This window comes from Aotus nancymaae, unplaced genomic scaffold (genome assembly GCF_030222135.1).
Source record: "Aotus nancymaae isolate 86718 unplaced genomic scaffold, 86718_ANA_hifiasm-v0.15.2.pri h1tg000028l, whole genome shotgun sequence".
NCBI lineage: Eukaryota > Metazoa > Chordata > Mammalia > Primates > Aotidae > Aotus > Aotus nancymaae.
This window is the reverse complement of record NW_026988441.1, coordinates 5,461,133-5,478,573: the sequence shown is the minus strand read 5'-3', so window position 1 is coordinate 5,478,573 and position 17,441 is coordinate 5,461,133. Positions and strand designations below refer to the sequence as shown.

The following is a 17,441-nucleotide window of genomic DNA, read 5'->3' as shown; positions in this document are numbered from 1 at the left end:
GCAGCCTCTGCCTCCCGGCTTCAAGCAATTCTCCTGTCTCAGCCTCCCAAGTAGATGGGACTACAGGCGTGCGCCACCACACACCTGTCTGATTTTTGTATTTTTGATAGACGCAGGGTGTCACCATGTTGGCCAGGCTGGTCTTGAACTCCTGACCTCAGGTGATTTGCCTGCCTCGACCTCCCAAAGTGCTGGGATTACAAGCGTGAGCTACGTCGCCCGGTCTGACTAGGGGTTTTGGAGGAGTGGAGTGAAGATGGGGTGCTCAGGGCTGCGGCTGTGACCTGGTAGCTGCGTGGGAACACTTCCCGGACATAACCAAGGTGGAAGGGCCTGCAGAGCTGCACGCTGAGTCTCCCCTTCCAGCTGCTGCTTATCAGAAAAATCACCTGTTCAGCCACTGTCAGCCAGGCTGTTAACAGCGTTAGGGCCCATCTGTGCTTCAGCTTCGTGACAGTCGGAGATGGTCTCTATGACTGCCATTTCCCGGTGGTGCAGGCAGTCCGTCCTGTTACCTCTGCGTGTCCCCCCTCCTGTGGAGCCCCATTCTCCGGGAAGAAGTGAGGGGCAGATTGTGGAAGGCTCCAGGATAGGCGCGGCGCCTGCTAATTGCAGGGCTAGGGGTTCCGATGCAGGCAAATTGGGGAAGTAACTGAGCCACGGGAAAGGCTGGACCACACGGCTTTTTCCGAAAATACTTTAATGCCAGGTCCTCGTGTAGGTAGTGTTCTGGAGAGGTAACTGGCCTTGGACTGGAGGGTGGCTGCCCTCTTCCTCTGCCAGGTCATACGAGGGGCTGCCCGCCACCCCATGCTCATGCCCCTGCCTCTGCCTCTGCCCCTCTGGGCTGGCCGTCTCGAATGCAGGCTCCTCCCGGCTGTTGATTTTGATGGCGGCTCGCAGCGCCGACTTGACTGCCGTCTCCACCCAGCCGTGCGGGTAGGCGGTGTGCTCGCCTGCGAAGTAGATGCGGCCGTAAGGGACAGACCAGTCGTACGGCCCGTAATCCTTTTCGGTTTGCCAGAGCGCCGGCGGCTGCACCACGAAGCCACCCTGGCTGTGCGGGTCCTCGGCCCACCGCTTGACGACGCCGGTGCCGTCCCAGAGCTGACGCACGAACGGCCCGTGCAGCGCCGCCACGTCGTCCAGCGCCAAGCGCAGCGCCTCTTCCTGGCTCAGGCCGGCGAACGCCGCAGCGGCGTCCGACCACGTGTACGAGGCCAGCAGCAGCGCGCCCTCGCGCGGCGGCGGGTAGAAAATCATGCGCGAGGGGCGGTCGGTGTTCGAGTGGCCGCCCTCGATGTCCTCCTCACGCCAGAAGGGCTTGCGGAAGCTCAAGAACACCTTGGTGGCCGGCACGTAGTGCAGTCCCCGCAGCGCCTCCTGCACGTGGCGGGGAAGCGGCGGCGAGAAGGTGATGCGCTGCACCGCCGGCCCGCTCGCTGTCAGCAGCACCACGTCGGCCTTCAGCGCCTTCAGATTCCGCGCCCGGGGAAATGTCTTGATCTGCACGTGCACATCATGCGGCCCCTGGGTTATCGCCACAACGGGCGCGTTCAACAGCACAGGCTCAGACAGCGAGCTCAGCAGCGCGCGTGGCAGCAGGTCCCAGCCACCCACGATGCGGCTGTACCTGCGGGCGGGGCAGGGGCGTGACCCCGGGTTCTGTGGCCCCGCCCCTCCATCTGGCCCCACCCACTTCGGCTGCTGGCCGCTATGGGCACCGACCCGCTCCCACCTCATCCACCTCTCCGGATCCCGCCCGTTCCTGACATCCTGGAGGCCGCAGTAGTGGATTGTGTGACCTGGAATCCCACCACTTCTCCTACCCAGGCCGTGCCCTTTTTCCGGGAACCCTTAACCCCTCCCCTGTCAATCAGGTCACGCCCTTCAGAACAGCTCCGCCCCCAGGCCCCGAGACTCCTCCCACTCCCTGATACTTGCCCCGATTGGCCCCCGCCCGCCCCTCCCCTGCCCGCCGGCCCCGCCCCTCACTGGAGCCTGTCACTGAGGCAGCTGTGGGCCCGGAGGGCCTCGGCAAAGCTGAGATAGAAGAAGCCATCCTCGGACATCACGTCTCCCAGAAGCTGCACGGCCGGTCGGCTCAGGTTCCCCTCCCCGAGGAGGTATTCCTGCAGGGTGGGCGCGGGCCGAGGTCAGGGCCCAGGCGGGCGGCACCCCCGGAGAGGACCCTTCCCCAGCCAGGCCTCCTGATTCCATGATACGTCCTTGGACCCTAGCGATCCGGTCCCCGCTCTGTGACAGATGAGGGAAACTGAGGTCCAGAGAGAGGGGGGTGTCCAGCCCCTGGGTCAGGCAGGAAGGCAGTGGCAGGACTAGGGTCCCAGGTTCCTGCCTTCTGACTCTCTGGGGAAGGCCCACGATCACTCTCTTTGCCTTACGTCTCAGCAGAACCAAGGGCCCCACTCACCAAGAGCGTGTGCCTTTCAAACTTCTTCATTGCCTTTCTGCAGCCCAGTGCCTTCAGGTCTTTGAGGGCCTGTTGTGGGAGAGGCAGACATGGTGCTGAGCTGCCAGGGCAGCCAGGGTGGAGGCTGGGTCTGGAGCCCACCCCTGGCTTCTCCGTGTGGTTCTGCCCATGGCCAGCCTTTCACCACTCTCAAGTCTCTGGGCTTTTGTCCACGCCTTGCCCTCCGCTTTGCCCTCCACTGCAACTCAGATGCCACCACTCCTCCCATCTTCCCAAACCGTTAACACCACCTCATCCCCCTGCGTTTGCCCAGCTGGTCACAGCTTGTCCCGGTTGGGTGTTATTTTGCCTATTCCTGCGCCAGCCTGTGAGCTCCATGGAGGCAGGGATGTGGATAGCTGGAGAGGAGGCTGGGAGAGGGTCTCAGGCGTGCTGTGTCTTCCCAGGGCACAGTGATTATTGGTTGCTGGCCACGGGCAGAAGCTCGCCCCCTGTGCCACTGGTCAGGGCTGACAGGGCATGGTGGCTGAGAAGTTTACCTACCAGTTTGTCCCCTGCCCACAGCCTTCCTGTGGCTCCCCAGCGCCTAGAGCCACAGAGTTCTCACCCCTCAGCCTGGTGTTTGAGGCCCCTGCCAGCCCCTCAATGTCTTTTTTTGTTTTTGAGAGATAGTCTTGCTCTGTCGCCCAGGCTGGAGGGCAGTGGCATAGTCAGGTCACTGCATCCTCCGCCCCCCAGATTCAAGTGATTCTCCTACTTCAGCCTCTCGAGTATCTAGGATTACAGGCACGCCACCACCATACCTGGGTAATTTTTGTGTTTTTAGAAGAGATGGGGTTATGCCATGCCGGCCAGGCTGGTCTCAAACTCCTGACCTCAAGTGATCTGCCCTCCTCGGCCTCCCAAAGTGCTGAGATTCCACCATGCCCGACCTCAATGTCTTTTTTTTATTTGTTTTTTATTTTTTGAGTTGGAGTCTCATTCTTGTCGCCCAGGACGGAGTGCAGTGGTGCGATCTCAGCTCACTGCAACTTCCACATCCCAGGTTCAAGCAATTTTCCTGCCTCAACCTCCCGAGTAGCTGGGATTACAGGCGAAGGCTACCATGCCCGGCTAATTGTTTGTATTTTTAGTAGAGACAGGGTTTCACCATGCTGGCCAGGCTGGTCTCAAACTTCTGACCTCGTGATCTGCCCGCCTCAGTCTCCCAGAGTGCTGGGATTACCACTTTGGCATGAGCTCACTTAGGAGCGAGACTCTGCGCCCGTCCAGTCAATGTATTTTATGGCAGCTCCGGTTCTGTGAAGTGTCCAATGCCGAGACCACCCACCCTCAGGGCTCTCCCCGCTGCACGTCCGGCACCTGTTGTTCCCTTTCCTGTCTTTTCGTGGCACACGTGTGCCCCTCCTTCAGCACTTTGTTCAAGTCACAGCCCTTCCCAGAAGCCTTGCTGCTCCTGCCTAATTTCAGGCCTCTTCTTGGTCCACCTGTCTTCCCCCTCCTGGCCAGGGACCTTAGAGGGAAGGCGGTGCCCCTTCGCTCACTCAAGCATCTGGCAACTCCCAGGCTCCCAAACTGGTCAGTGTTAAGGCATAGAAATGACCTGGACGTGGCCCCTACCCTGGTCCAGAAGCAGAGATGGACAAGTAAAGCGTTCTCACAGTTGGGTGTGGCCAGCTCCTCCCTAAAGGTATCAGGGATGGTTGGCCGGTCACGGTGGCTCACACCTGTAATCTCAATACTTTGGGAGGCTGAGGTGGGCGGATCACCTGAGGTCAGGAATTCAACACTAGCCTGGCCAACATGGTGAAACCCCGTCTCTACTAAAAATACAAAATTAGCCAGGTGTGGTGGCGCATGCCTGTAATTCCAACTACTTGAGAGGCTGAGGCAGGAGAATCACTTGAACCCGGGAGGCGGAGGTTTCGGCGAGCCGAGATCGCGCCATTATACTCTAGCCTGAGCGACAGAGTGATACTCCATCTCAAAAAACAAAAAAGGGAGTTGGGAGATGACCCACAGGTGCAGAAGCCCGTGGAGTTGGCCACTCTCATTCTCCGATTTCAGTGGGTAGGTCAGTGGTTAGACCTCATGGCACACATGTCCTTGGTTGAATTTCCGTCTCCACCAACAGGCACCCAACCCCATGGAGGGGACCCAAGGAATAACAGAGAAGAAAAGCCAGGCCAGGGAGCCAGCCAGGGCGAGCTGGGGAGGAGGACACGGAAGTCAGGGCGGGAGGAGGTGCGGCGGCGCCCACCTGGTTGAGAGCCATCTGGTAGATGTCTTCGGGCGAGCGGCCCTTTTCCTGGGGCCGCAGGGCGTAGCCCAGCTTCTCAGGCAGCTTCTGCACCACGTAGTTGCGCAGCTTCACCTGGTGCACCTCCGTCCACGTGTTCTCGTCGTACTGTGGGAACCTGGTGACGTTGAGCCCCAGGCCCTGGCAGAGCTTGTGGAGGATCCTGAGCGAGGGAGCGGGCGGGTGAGGGCCGGGCTCCTGCGGCGGTGGCCTGGTCCCTAGTGGGACTTGGGAGGTGGGAGGGGAGAATAGCTGGGGGCAGCGTGAGGCGGGGGGTGGGGCTAGATTTGGGGTGATCAGTGCTGGGGGATGGGAATGAAATGGGGACAAGGTTGGAAGGCTTAGGGCAGCACCAGGATTAGGACTGGGTTAGGAGCGGGAATAGAGGCTGGATTGGGGAATCGGGAAGAAGAACAGAGTTTGGGTTGGATGGGGGTTTGAGGTGGGGAGGGGCCTGGGGCTGGAGTCCCTGAGGATGTGGGGGTAGTGGAGCTGCAGGGTGGCAGGGGACTGCAGAGGAGCTGATGTTTGGGATGGGCAGGGCTGGCTGGGGGTCTGGTGAGTGAGGGTCGGGCTCCGGTGGGGGTGGCCGGGTTCCCAGAGGGACTTGGGAGGCAGGAGGGGAGAGTAGCTGGGGTCCAGCGTGAGGCTAGGGACCAGGTGGCCTGAGTGTTGCCAGAGGCCGGGTGCTGAGGCTGAAGCGGGACTGTCATGGGTCAGGTGAAGGATGGGGTCGGAGGCTGGGTTTGGGTTTGGGAGTCAGAGCTGGAGTTCAGGCCTGCTCTGACATGGGCGTGGAGCTAGGGGGCTGGCTGAGTCAGGGCACATGTGTGGGTGGGTTGCCAGGTCACCTGTGGGAGCTGGGCATGCGCATGGCTCCCAGCTCCCCAATCCAGCCCGTGTTCCGGTCCCGGTAGGTGAAGATTCGGCCCCCGATCCTGTTATCTGCCTCTAGGATGGTGACCTGAGGGAAACCGTGGGGTGAGGAGGGCCCTTCAGTTCCACCTATGACCATTCCCTGCTCCCCTGCCCCGTGCCAGCCCCCTGCCTTCTTCCATCCTCACAGTGGCACAGACCTAGACCCTAGACTAGGCGAGGGTCCCCTTCTGTATGGGAGGTGGGAGAACAGAACCGAGTGAGCAGTTCCAGAGTACAGCAGGAAGGCCACCAGCTAGACTTCAGAGGGACTTCCCAGCTGAGGGAGCTGGGAGATAAACCCTATATGTAGAAGTCCCCAGGCTGGACTGTTCTCATTCTTGGATTTCAGTGAGTAGGTCAGTGGTTAGACCTCAGGGCACACATCCCCTAGGTAAAGTTTCCAGCTCCACCGACAGGCACCCCACCCCAGGACAGAGGGGCTTTCTGTGAGACTTCCCTCTGGGATGAGGAAAGTGGGACAGGAAAGTCTAGGGCCTCTCAATGATGACACGTGGCAGTAGGTGGTTTGGGCCTCACCCCTAGACCGGGGGAAAGGTAGCCTCTCCCTCCCCTCTCCCATCCCACCCCACCCCCTGAAGCAGGAGCGGGGCCAGGTCCCTCTGCCCAGGGACCCCAGCCTGCAGCAGGAGGGACTCCAGGTAGACTACAAGCAGCACTTCCCACCTTGTGTCCGGCATCGCTGAGCACCTTGGCAGCCACCAGCCCAGCCACGCCAGCGCCAACCACAATCACCCTTTGGGGCTTGAGGGTCCGATCGAGGCCCAGGGTCACCACCTTGAGCAGTTGCTTGTAGTCAGGATCGTGCATGCATTTCTCGAAGGGGTCCTGGCTGCGTTCGGTCTTCCAGTCCTGGGAGGCTGCCAGGCTGAGGAGGATGGGGACGAGGACGAGGAGGCGCAGGACTGGGAAGAGGAGGACAGGGTCAGCGGGTGCATGGCGGGTGGGGGCAGAGGGGTTCTGCTCACTTGTCCCAGAGCCCCTCCCCTGCTTACTCACCCAGCAGGGCCATGACTGTCGGTGGGAGATGGCGTCTGGGGTGGAGGACAAGTGGGGGCCACTGTGACTGCGACCTCGGTGCCCTGGAGTTTGACTCTGTCTCCCACGGGCTGCCCAGCTGCTCCACCCAGCCCTCCCCCCATCACTGCCCTCCTCTCTGGACTTGTGTCACCCGACCCCATTCCTTCAGAGTCCCCTGGACCGTCCCCGCCTCCCTCCTCACTGATCTCCTCCTCTGCCACCGCTCCCTCGGGCTCCTGTCTCTTTCTCCTCTTTTCCCTCTTTCTTTTCTTTTCTTTTTTTTTTTATTTTAACAGTCTTGCTCTGTCGCCCAGGCTGCAGTGCAGTGGTACGATCTTGGCTCACTGCAACCTCCACCTCCCGGATTCAAGCTATCCTCCCACCTCAGCCTCCCAAGTAGCTGGAGTTACAGGCACCCACAACCACGTCTGGCTAATCGTAGAGATGGGGTTTCACCACACTGGCCAAGCTGGTCTCAAACTCCTGACCTCAGGTGATCCACCTGCCTTGGCCTCCCAAAGTGCTGGGATTCCAGGCGTGAGCCACCTTGCCTGGCCTCCTTCCCCTCTTCCTCACCTCCCCGCCTGACTGCTTCTCAGTCCCTATTTCTGTGGGTCCTGTCTCTCTGTGCCCCGACCACTGGCCATGTCCCTACCTCCAGCTCTTGGTGACAGCAGGACCGGGAGATCCTCTCCTCCGCCCTCCACTGTCTCTGCTGTGGCCCTTTCTCTCCCCTTAAACTGGCAGAGCCCCGCCCACCCCTCCTTTTGGGAAATTGGCCAAGGGAAATGAAACTGGTTTTCTGGAGTCGCAGGGTCAGATGCTCAGTCTAGTTGAGGTTGGAGAAAGGGGGTCGGAGGAAGTCACTCAGTCTCTTTTCCTTTCGCCCCAGATAGTTCTGGGGTGGTTTGGAGGCCAGAAATAGATGCTCAGGTAACCGTGTCGACAGCGGGGAATGCCCCTCGGCCGCCCCTGTCCCTGATCACCGGGGCCCTTTTTTCTACCCTCCCCCATGCCGCCTTGATTCCTGCGGCCTGGGGACAGAGGGGCTCCAGTCCCTGGGCCAGGCCAATTTTCCCCTCCAGGTCCCTCTCCATCAGGTGACGCCATGTCCTACGGGGCCTCCCATGGTTCCACTTCCCCCTCCACTTGCCACTCAGAGCCTCAGTCTCCCCCTCTGTCAAAAGGGTGTAGCAGTGGGGCTGACAGCCATGGCCCAGGGGTCAGGACGTGGGCTGTGAGCCCGCCCTCCCCTCTGTGGCTCCTGTCTGCAGCTGTCAAATGGGGATGTCACGGTGTTTTAGGACCCGGCAGTACTGGAAGCAGCTCCTTTGGAAATGCCAGCGGCTGTGGCCACAGGGGCCCTGGGGGAGGGGTTCTGTGAGTGGCCACCCGGCAGGCAGAAGAGCTCAGGCTTCACCCATCCCTGCCTTGAGAACTATCTTGGTGCTTAGGGCAGGGTGTGGGACGGCACCTTGAAGTGGGCGGGGGTGGAGAAGAAATAGCGGGGACTTTCCGTGGGGTGGGGGAGAGGGAGCCAGGGGCTTGGTGAGGAGGAAAACCAGAGGGAGGCACATTCTCCCGATTAAGGGTTGTCAGGGGCATTACCAAGAAGATGGGAAACTCCTGCAATAAATCAAAGACATGTGGTTTATGGCCAGGAAGGGCTGGGGGTGAACGTGAGTAAGAAGGCATGCGATTCAGGCCGGGAGGCCATGGCAACGGGAAACCATCAGAGAGCTGGACAGTCCCCAGGCCGAAAGAGCTCTGGTCAGCAAAAACAGTGACAAGGGCCGGCGGTGGCTCATGCCTGTTATCCCAACGCTCCAAGAGGCTGAGGTTGGCGGACCACCTTATGTCAGGAGTTCAAGACCAGCCTGGCCATCTGCTCAGGTGAACTGTGAAACTCTGTTCTACTAAAAATACAAAAATTAGCTGGGCGTGATGGCACGTGCCTGTAATCCCAGCTACTCAGGAGGCTGAAGGCAGGAGAATTGCTTGAACCCAGGAGGCGGAGGTTGCAGAGAGCTCAGATCGTGCCACTGTACTCCATCCTGGGTGACAGAGTGAGACTCTGTCTCAAAATAATAATAATAATAAATAAAATAGTAACAAGGGCTGGGTGCAGTGGCTCACTCCTGTAATCCCAGCACTTTGGGAGAACGAGGTGGGAAGATTGCTTCAGCCCAGGAGTTTGAGACCAGCCTGGCCAAGGTGGTGAAACCCCGTCTCTACTAAAAATACAAAAAATTAGCCGGGCATGGTAGCAGGTGCCTACTTGGGAGGCTGAGGCAGAGAATTGCTTGAACACAGAAGGCGGAGGTTGCAGTGAGCTGAGATCGTACCACTGCACTTCAGTCTGGGCAACAGAGCAAGACTCCTTCTTAAAAAAAAAAAAAAAAAAAAAAAAAAAATATATATATATATATATAGTAATGGTGAAAATGTTCCCGTGGCGATCACCTGCTCGGAGGCTGCCCAGTGCTCCGGGCTTTGCACCCATTGTAACCCTCACAGTGCCTGCATTTGAGGCCGGGTATGGTGGCTCACACCTGTAATCCCAGCACTTTGGGAGGTTGAGGAGGGTGGAAATCACTTGAGGTCATGAGTTCGAGACCAGCCTGTCCAACATGATGAAACCCTGTCTCTATCAAAAAAAAAAAAAAAAAAAAAAAAACCAGGCGTGGTGGTGTGCGCCTGTAATCCCAGGTACTGGGGAGGTTAAGGCAGGAGAATCCCTTGCACATGGGAGGCGGCGGTTGCAGTGAGCCAAGATTTCACCACTGCACTCCAGCCTGGGCGACGGGGCAAGACTACATCTCAAAAAAAAACCCAAAAACAAAAAGCAAAAAAATAAAAAAAAACCCAACAACAATGCCTGCATTTGATAGATGAGGAAACTGAGGCTTGGAGATGGCGAGAGGTGGGGCAGAAGAGGACCCCGGGGCACAGAGAGGGGAAGGGGCTTGGCCCAGGTCTCAGTGCTTCATTCAGAGTGACATGTCGAGTACGAACGGGGCAGGATTGGGGTCTTATTCACCTGTGCCTCGGCCTGGGTCCCACAGCGGGGAATGGCCATGCTGGCTGTTCCTCGGCAGATCAGGCAGACCCCAGGTGCCCGGCCCCTGCCCAGCAGCTTGTTCAGCTCTGCAGCCTCATAGTAGCGCAAATGACCATAGAAAGGGGCGCAGGCCCAGAGCCAACTGGCTCCCAGGGCATGTCCCAGGAGTTTTTGGGGGCCCCGCACTAATCCCCTTCCTTGATCACACAGGGTTGCTCTGGGCTCATGTGCAGCTCCCCTTGGTGCACTTCTGCCCTTTTTTTTTTTTTTTTGAGACAGAGTCTTGCCCTGTCACCCAGGCTGGAGTGCAATGGCACAATCTTGGCTCACTGCAACCTCTGCCTCCTGGGTTCAAGTGATTCTCCTGCCTCAGCCCCTGGAGTAGCTGGGACTACAGGTGCACACCACCACTCCTGGCTAATTTTTGTATCTTTAGTAGAGATGGGGTTTCACCATGTTGGCCAAGCTGGTCTTGAACTCCTGACCTTGTGATCCGCCTGCCTCGGCCTCCCAAAGTGCTGGGATTACAGGCGTGAGCCACCATGCCTGGCTGCAATTTTTGTATTTTTAGTAGAGATGGGTTTCATCATGTTGGACAGGCTGGTCTTGAACTCCTGACCTCAGGTGATCCACCCACCTAGGCCTCCCAAAGTGCTAGGAGCCTCCGGGATCATTTCTGATAATACTAAGGAGATTGGTGTTCAGGTTAAATTAGGTTTACGGATGACGGTGGAATTCTGGAAAAGCAGTTTGGATTAGGTGAGTTGGAGACAAGAGGGAGAGGATGGGGAGGAATGGCATGGTCAAGTATCTGTTGACTTCAATTGATTTAGGGATATCCTGGTTTTATGGTGGTTTCTAGAAAACAAGGTTAATCCTCCTAGATAATGGTCTTTGGTGGGGGCAAATCCTGCCTTACTTGGTTGGCTTCTAGAACCACGATGACAGTTTCTTCTTTTTTTTTTTTTGAGACAGAGTCTCGATCTGTTGCCCAGGCTGGAGTGCAGTGGCATGATCTAGGCTCACTGCAACCTCCGCCTCCCGGGTTCATGCAGTTCTCCTGCCTCAGCCTCCTGAGTAGCTGGGATTACAGGCATGCGCCACCATGCCTGGCTAAATTTTGTATTTTTAGTGGAGACGGGGTTTCACCATGTTGGTCAGATTGGTCTCGAACTCCTGACCTCAAGTGATCCACCAGTCTTGGCCTCCTAAAGTACTGGGATTACAGGTGTGAGCCACCACGCCTGGCCCATAATGACAGTTTCGATGCGGTTTAGGTCATGTTTGTACAGCAGCCAGAGACCTGGCCCTGGCCCCACTGGGGGCGTTGTGGCACATCAGGGCAGCTGATGCTGATGGGGGCTGCACAGACTTGCTGGGGACAAGGCCCCTGCCTTATGTATACATAGATTCTCTTCTCTGAGTCTGTGAAAAGACCCTAAGTGGTCAGTATTAAAACTTTCACCAGCTGAGCACAGTGGCTCACTCCTGTAATCTCAGCACTTTGGGAGGCTGAGGTGGGTGGATCACAAGGTCAGGAGTTTGAGACCAGCCTGGCCAACATGGTGAAACCCCATCTCTACTAAAATACAAAAATTAGCCAGGCGTGGTGGCACATGCCTGTAATCCCAGCTACTCAGGAGGCTGAGGCAGGAGAATTGCTTGAACCCGGGAGGTGGAGGTTGCAGTGAGCCGAGATCGCACCACTGCACTCCAGCTTGGGCGATAGAGTGAGACTCCATCTCAAAACAAAACTAACAAAACTTTCACCAAGGCTTGGGTGGGTGAGCAGGGCCTGCCCAGGGGATGACCTGGGACCTAGGTGGGAGACAGGGGGTCCAGGCCCAGATGGCGAAAGGGACTCAGGGATCAGAGGACAGAATTACTGAGTGCCCTGATCTTTTGGGTCCCCTTCCCATGGAACCCTCCTTCCCGTTTCCAGAACATCCCAGGGCCCCGGGCGGGGGGCACTCACTGCATGGCTGGCTCTGAGGGGCTGTCTCAGCACCCATGGCTTTTCTGGTTAGCCCAGGACAGAAGTCATCGTTGGGCATGTGCAGAACCGAAGTGAATGATAGTGGCGATGTCCTGAGGCCCTTGTTAGATCAGAGATGCCAGGGTTCCTGGTGTTGGGGTCAGAGCAGTTGGGAGGCTGTGAAAGGTAAGTCCTCCTTTCTCAGAAGGGTTTTATTATGGAAACTTTCAAACCTCTAAAACCAGAGTGGCCAGCGCGATGAACCCAGGGGTAGTGATGGCTTCGCACAGCCCCTGTTTCACTGACATCCCCTCCCTCCCCTCACTGGATTTATTTTAGAGCAAATCCCAGACACCATATTTTTTTTCTTTTTTTTTTTTGAGATGGAGTCTCACTCTGTCAACTAGGCTGGAGTGCAATGGTATGATCTCGGCTCACTACAACCTCCGCCTCCCAGGTTCAAGTGATTCTCCTGCCTCAGGCTCTGGAGTGGCTGGGATTACAGGCACATACCACCACACCTGGCCAATTTTTTATTTTTAGTAGACAGGGTTTCACCATGTTGGCCAGGCTAGTCTTGAATTCCTGACCTCAGGTGATCCACCTGCCTCTGCCTCCCAAAATGCTGGGATTATATATGTGAGACACCGAGTCCAACCTTTTTTTTTTGAGAGAGGGTCTCACTCCTTTGCTCAGGCTGGAGTGTAGTGGCGCAATCTCAGCTCACTGCAACCTCCACCTCCTGGGTTCAAGTGATTCTCCTGCCTCAGCCTCCTGAGGAGGTGGGATTACAGGCACGCACCACCATGCCTGACTAATTTTTGTATTTTTAGTAGAGTCAGGGTTTCATCATGTTGGTTGGGCTGGTCTCGAACTCCCGACCTCAGCTGATCCTCCCGCCTCAGCCTCCCAATGTGTTGGGATTACAGGTGTGAGCCACCGTGCCCAGCCCATCATATTGTTTTGTAGTTAAATACATTAGAATGTTTCTCTAAAGCAGAAGCCAGCCAACTTTTTCTGTAAATATTTGAGGCTTTGCAGGCTAAAGGTTTCTCCCTGACTACTCCAGGCCGCCCTCCAAGCGGCTGACCAAAATGTATGCCCTACCTATATACGGATTCTCTTCTCTGAGTCTGTCCAAAGACCCTAAGTGGTCAGTATTAAAACTTTCACCAAGGCTTGGGTGGGCAGGGCCTGCCCAGGGGATGACCTGGGACCTGGGTGGGAGTCAGGGGCTCCAGGCCCAGATAGGAGAAGGGACTCAGGGACCAGAGTGGGTATGACTATGTGCCAATAAAACTTTATTTACAAAAACAGGAGGGGGGACTGTAGTTTTCCTTTATTCTTTTTCTTTTCTTTTCTTTCTTTTTTTTTTTTGAGGTGGAGCCTCTCTCCGTTGCCCAGGCTGGAGTGCAGTGGCACAATCTCAGCTCTCATTGCTACCTCTGCCTCCCAGGTTCAAGCAATTCTTGTGCTTCAGCCTCCCAAGTAGCTGGGATTACAGGCGCCCACCAACCACCACCTGGCTTTTTTCTTTCTTTTTTTTGAGACAGAGTCTTGCTCTGTTGCCGAGGCTGAAGTGCAGTGGCATGATCTCGGCTCACTGCAACCTCTACCTCCCGGGTTCTAAGGATTCCCCTGCCTGAGCCTCCTGAGCAGCTGGGATTACAGGCATGCACCACCATGCCTGGCTGATTTTGTATTTTTAGTAGAGACAGGGTTTCACCATGTTGGCCAGGCTGGTCTCAACTCCCAACCTCAAATGATCCACTTGGCTTGGCCTCCCAAAGTGCTGGGATTACAGGAGTGAGCCACCTCACCCGACCAATTTTTATATTTTTAGAAGAGACTGTGTTTTACCATATTGGCCAGGCTGATCTCAAACTTCTGTTCTCAAGCCATCTACCTGCCTTGGCCTCCCAAAGTTCTGGGATTACAGGTTTGAGCCACTGTGCCCCACCGTGTTTGGCTTTTTAAAAATTACAGGCCGGGTGCGGTGGCTCATGCCTGTAATCCCAGCACTTTGGGAGGCCGAGGCGGGTGGATCACGAGGTCAAGAGATCGAGACCATCCTGGTCAACATGGTGAAACCCCATCTCTACTAAAAATACAAAAAAATTAGCTGGGCATGGTGGCGCGTGCCTGTAATCCCAGCTACTCAGGAGGCTGAGGCAGGAGAATTGCCTGAACCCAGGAGGCGGAGGTTGCGGTGAGCCAAGATCGCGCCATTGCACTCCAGCCTGGGTAACAAGAGCGAAACTCCGTCTCAAAAAAAAAAAAAAAAAAAAAATGACAATACCATTATCATATATTAAGATGGCAGACATTGCTTATTATCATTAAGTCAATGTTCATGTTTCCTGGAATATGTCATCATTTTTTTAAAAACAGTTAGTGTAGGCCAGGTACGGTGGCTCATGCCTGTAATCCCAGCACTTTGGGAGGCCCAGGAGGGCGGATCACCTGAGGTCAGGAGTTGGAGGGCGGATCACCTGAGGTCAGGAGTCAGAGACCAGGCTGACCAACATGGTGAAACCCTGTCACTACTAAAAATACAAATATTAGCCGGGCGTGGTGGCGGGTGCCTGTAATTCCAGCTACTCAGAAGGCTGAGGCAGGAGAATCATTTGTACCCAGGAGGAGGAGGTTGCTGTGAGCTGAGATCATGCCACTGCACTTCAGCCTGGGCAACAAAGTGGGACTCTGTCTCAAGAAAAAAAATGAAAAACGGTTTGTCAAGATGCAAATCAGAGTCCATATTGCATTTGAGTGATTGTCTTGGTCAGTAAGTGTCTCTTTATGCCCAGCATGGTGGCTCACACCTGCAATCCCAGCATTTTGGGAGGCTGAGGCAGGTGGATTGCCAGAGCTCAGGAGTTCTTGACCAGCCTGGGCAATATGGTGAAACCCGGTCTCTACTAAAAAACTACAAAAAAGTAGCTGGGCGTGACGGCATGTGCCTGTAGTCCCAGCTACTCGGGAGGTTGAGGCAAGAAAAGTGCTTGAACCCGGGAGGCAGAGGTTGCAGTGAGCCGAGATTGTGCCACTGCACTCCAGTCTGAGCAACAGAGTGAGACCTTGTCTCAAAAATAAAAAGTGTCACTTTCAGTTCTGTGGATTCAAGCGAACTAGGGTGTCTAATGTGACTCCAGGGCACCAGGCTAGTCCCCAAGAAGGCAGCACACCTGGTCTGCTTCTTGCTTCAGGAAATCTTTGGCGTTTGAGAGGGTTCAACCTGATGGTGTCTGAAGGGGAGATGGGACGAGGGCGCCCATGTGGGTTAGTGTTTGGAGTGACCAGGGCCCTGCTCTGCAGGAGCCAAGGTTGTGGTCTTGTGGGACAGCCATGGGAACAGCTGGGGTCACTGAAACCTGGCTGCTAAGAAGCAGACCTGGCTTCCAAGCGTGAGGTCTTCGCGCCCTGAGAGTTTCTGTGGAGAGCTGCTGCCCTGAGTCTGAGAGTCTGAGGGCAGATTTTTTTTTTTTCTTTTTGGGGACAGAGTCTCATGCTGTCACCCCGGCTGGAGTGCAATGGTGCAATCTGGGCTCACTGCAACCTCCACCTCCCTGGTTCAAGCGATTCTTCTGCCTCAACCTCCCAAGTAGATGGGATTACAGGCACTCGCCACCATGCCCAGCTAATTTTTTGTATTTTTAGTAGAGATGGGGTTTCACTATGTTGGCCAGGCTGGTCTCAAACTCCTGACTTTGTGATCCACCCGCCACGGCTTCCCAAAGTGCTGGGATGACAGGTGGGAGCTACCGCGCCTGGCCGACTACGTGTGTTATCACATGTGCTGGGATGACAGGTGGGAGCACCGTGCTGGCTGACTACGTGTTATCACATGTGCTGGGATGACAGGTGGGAGCTACCGCGGCTGGCTGACTATGTGTGTTATCACATGTGCTGGGATGACAGGTGGGAGCACCGCGCTGGCCGACTACGTGTTATCACATGTGCTGGGATGACAGGTGGGAGCACCACGCTGGCCGACTACGTGTGTTATCACATGTGCTGGGATGACAGGTGGGAGCACCACGCTGGCCGACTACGTGTGTTATCACGTGCTGGGATGACAGGTGGGAGCACCACGCTGGCCGACTACGTGTGTTATCACATGTGCTGGGATGACAGGTGGGAGCACCGTGCTGGCCGACTACGTGTGTTATCACATGTGCTGGGATGACAGGTGGGAGCCCCGCGCTGGGCGACTACGCGTTATCACATGTGCTGGGATGACAGGTGGGAGCACTGCACTGGCCGACTATGTGTGTTATCACGTGCTGGGATGACAGGTGGGAGCACCGCGCTGGGCGACTACGTGTTATCACATGTGCTGGGATGACAGGTGGGAGCACTGCGCTGGCCGACTATGTGTGTTATCACATGTGCTGGGATGACAGGTGGGAGCCCCGCGCTGGGCGACTACGTGCTATCACATGTGCTGGGATGACAGGTGGGAGCACTGCGCTGGCCGACTATGTGTGTTATCACATGTGCTGGGATGACAGGTGGAAGCACCGCGCTGGGCGACTACGTGTTATCACATGTGCTGGGATGACAGGTGGGAGCACCGCGCTGGCCGACTACGTGTTATCACATGTGCTGGGATGACAGGTGGGAGCCCCGCGCTGGGCGACTACGCGTTATCACATGTGCTGGGATGACAGGTGGGAGCACCGTGCTGGCCGACTACGTGTGTTATCACATGTGCTGGGATGACAGGTGGGAGCACTGTGCTGGGCGACTACATGTTATCACATGTGCTGGGATGACAGGTGGGAGCACCACGCTGGCCGACTACGTGTTATCACATGTGCTGGGATGACAGGTGGGAGCACCGCGCTGGCCAACTACGTGTTATCACATGTGCTGGGATGACAGGTGGGAGCACCGCGCTGGCCGACTACGTGTTATCACATGTGCTGGGATGACAGGTGGGAGCACCGCGCTGGCTGACTACGTGTTATCACATGTGCTGGGTTTGTTTTCTTTGCCTTGCTCTTCCCACCCAGGCTGGAGTGCAGTGGTGCGATCTCAACTCACTGCAACCAACCTCTGCCTCCCGGGTTCATGTGATCCTCCCACCTCAGTCTCCGAGAAGCTGGAACTCTAGGCAGGAGCCACCATGGCTGGCTAAATTTTGTATTTTTGTGGAGAAGGGGTTTCACCATGTAGCCCAGGCTGGTCTCAAACTCCTTACCTCAAGTGATCCACTCCCCCTGGCCTCCCCAGAATGCTGGGATTACAGGCATGAGCCACCACACTCAGTCCCCAGTTGCCACTCTTACCCCTAAACAGGGAAAAGCAAAGCAGTAAGAGCTGATTCACCTTTAAAAGCCTCTGATTCCAAATTTAGTCACCAAATGTGTCTTCATATTAATTAGTGAGGAACTTAGGGACTTGAGGCCGCTTTTCGGGACTGACAAGGAAGCACATCTGTTTTCTTCCTGGAAAGGGAAACTGAAATTACAATGGAGCTACCACCCACGGTGGCACCCAGTGGGTTGCTGATGCTGCTGAGGTCTTGGGATCCCTCCCAGACTCCCCAGGAGGCCTCTTGGCTCCATTTCCCACACGGCTCCAGGGCACAGAGCTTCCTGATTTAACAGAATCACTTGTGTTCTTTAAGATCCCTCGTGGTGGGTGGGGGGAGTGGGGGGTTAGGGGTGGGAAGAAAATGTAGAACCTAAATTTGCTTTTTTTTTTTTTTTTTTTG

General features: G+C 56.2%; 1 protein-coding gene across 3 annotated transcripts in view; it reads right to left on the bottom strand.

Annotated features, from left to right (window-relative positions):
- Positions 1 to 524: 524 nt before the first annotated feature.
- IL4I1 (interleukin 4 induced 1) overlaps positions 525 to 17,441 on the bottom strand; it is a 37,523-nt gene continuing 20,606 nt past the window's right edge. Inside the window, exons 1-8 of one of the 3 annotated variants that reach the window (XM_012461072.2) lie at positions 7,342 to 7,411; positions 6,666 to 6,748; positions 6,333 to 6,571; positions 5,582 to 5,694; positions 4,692 to 4,893; positions 2,432 to 2,500; positions 1,996 to 2,132; positions 525 to 1,633 (exon numbers count right to left, since the gene is read on the bottom strand). In XM_012461072.2, coding sequence (XP_012316495.2) covers positions 700 to 1,633; positions 1,996 to 2,132; positions 2,432 to 2,500; positions 4,692 to 4,893; positions 5,582 to 5,694; positions 6,333 to 6,571; positions 6,666 to 6,678 — 1,707 coding nt within the window. In that variant the 5' untranslated portion in view covers positions 6,679 to 6,748; positions 7,342 to 7,411 and the 3' untranslated portion in view covers positions 525 to 699. Of the gene's footprint in view, positions 1,634 to 1,995; positions 2,133 to 2,431; positions 2,501 to 4,691; positions 4,894 to 5,581; positions 5,695 to 6,332; positions 6,572 to 6,665; positions 6,749 to 7,341; positions 7,412 to 17,441 lie in introns of those variants that run through there. The other 2 variants (XM_012461063.2, XM_064381024.1) reach the window with 2 other exon arrangements.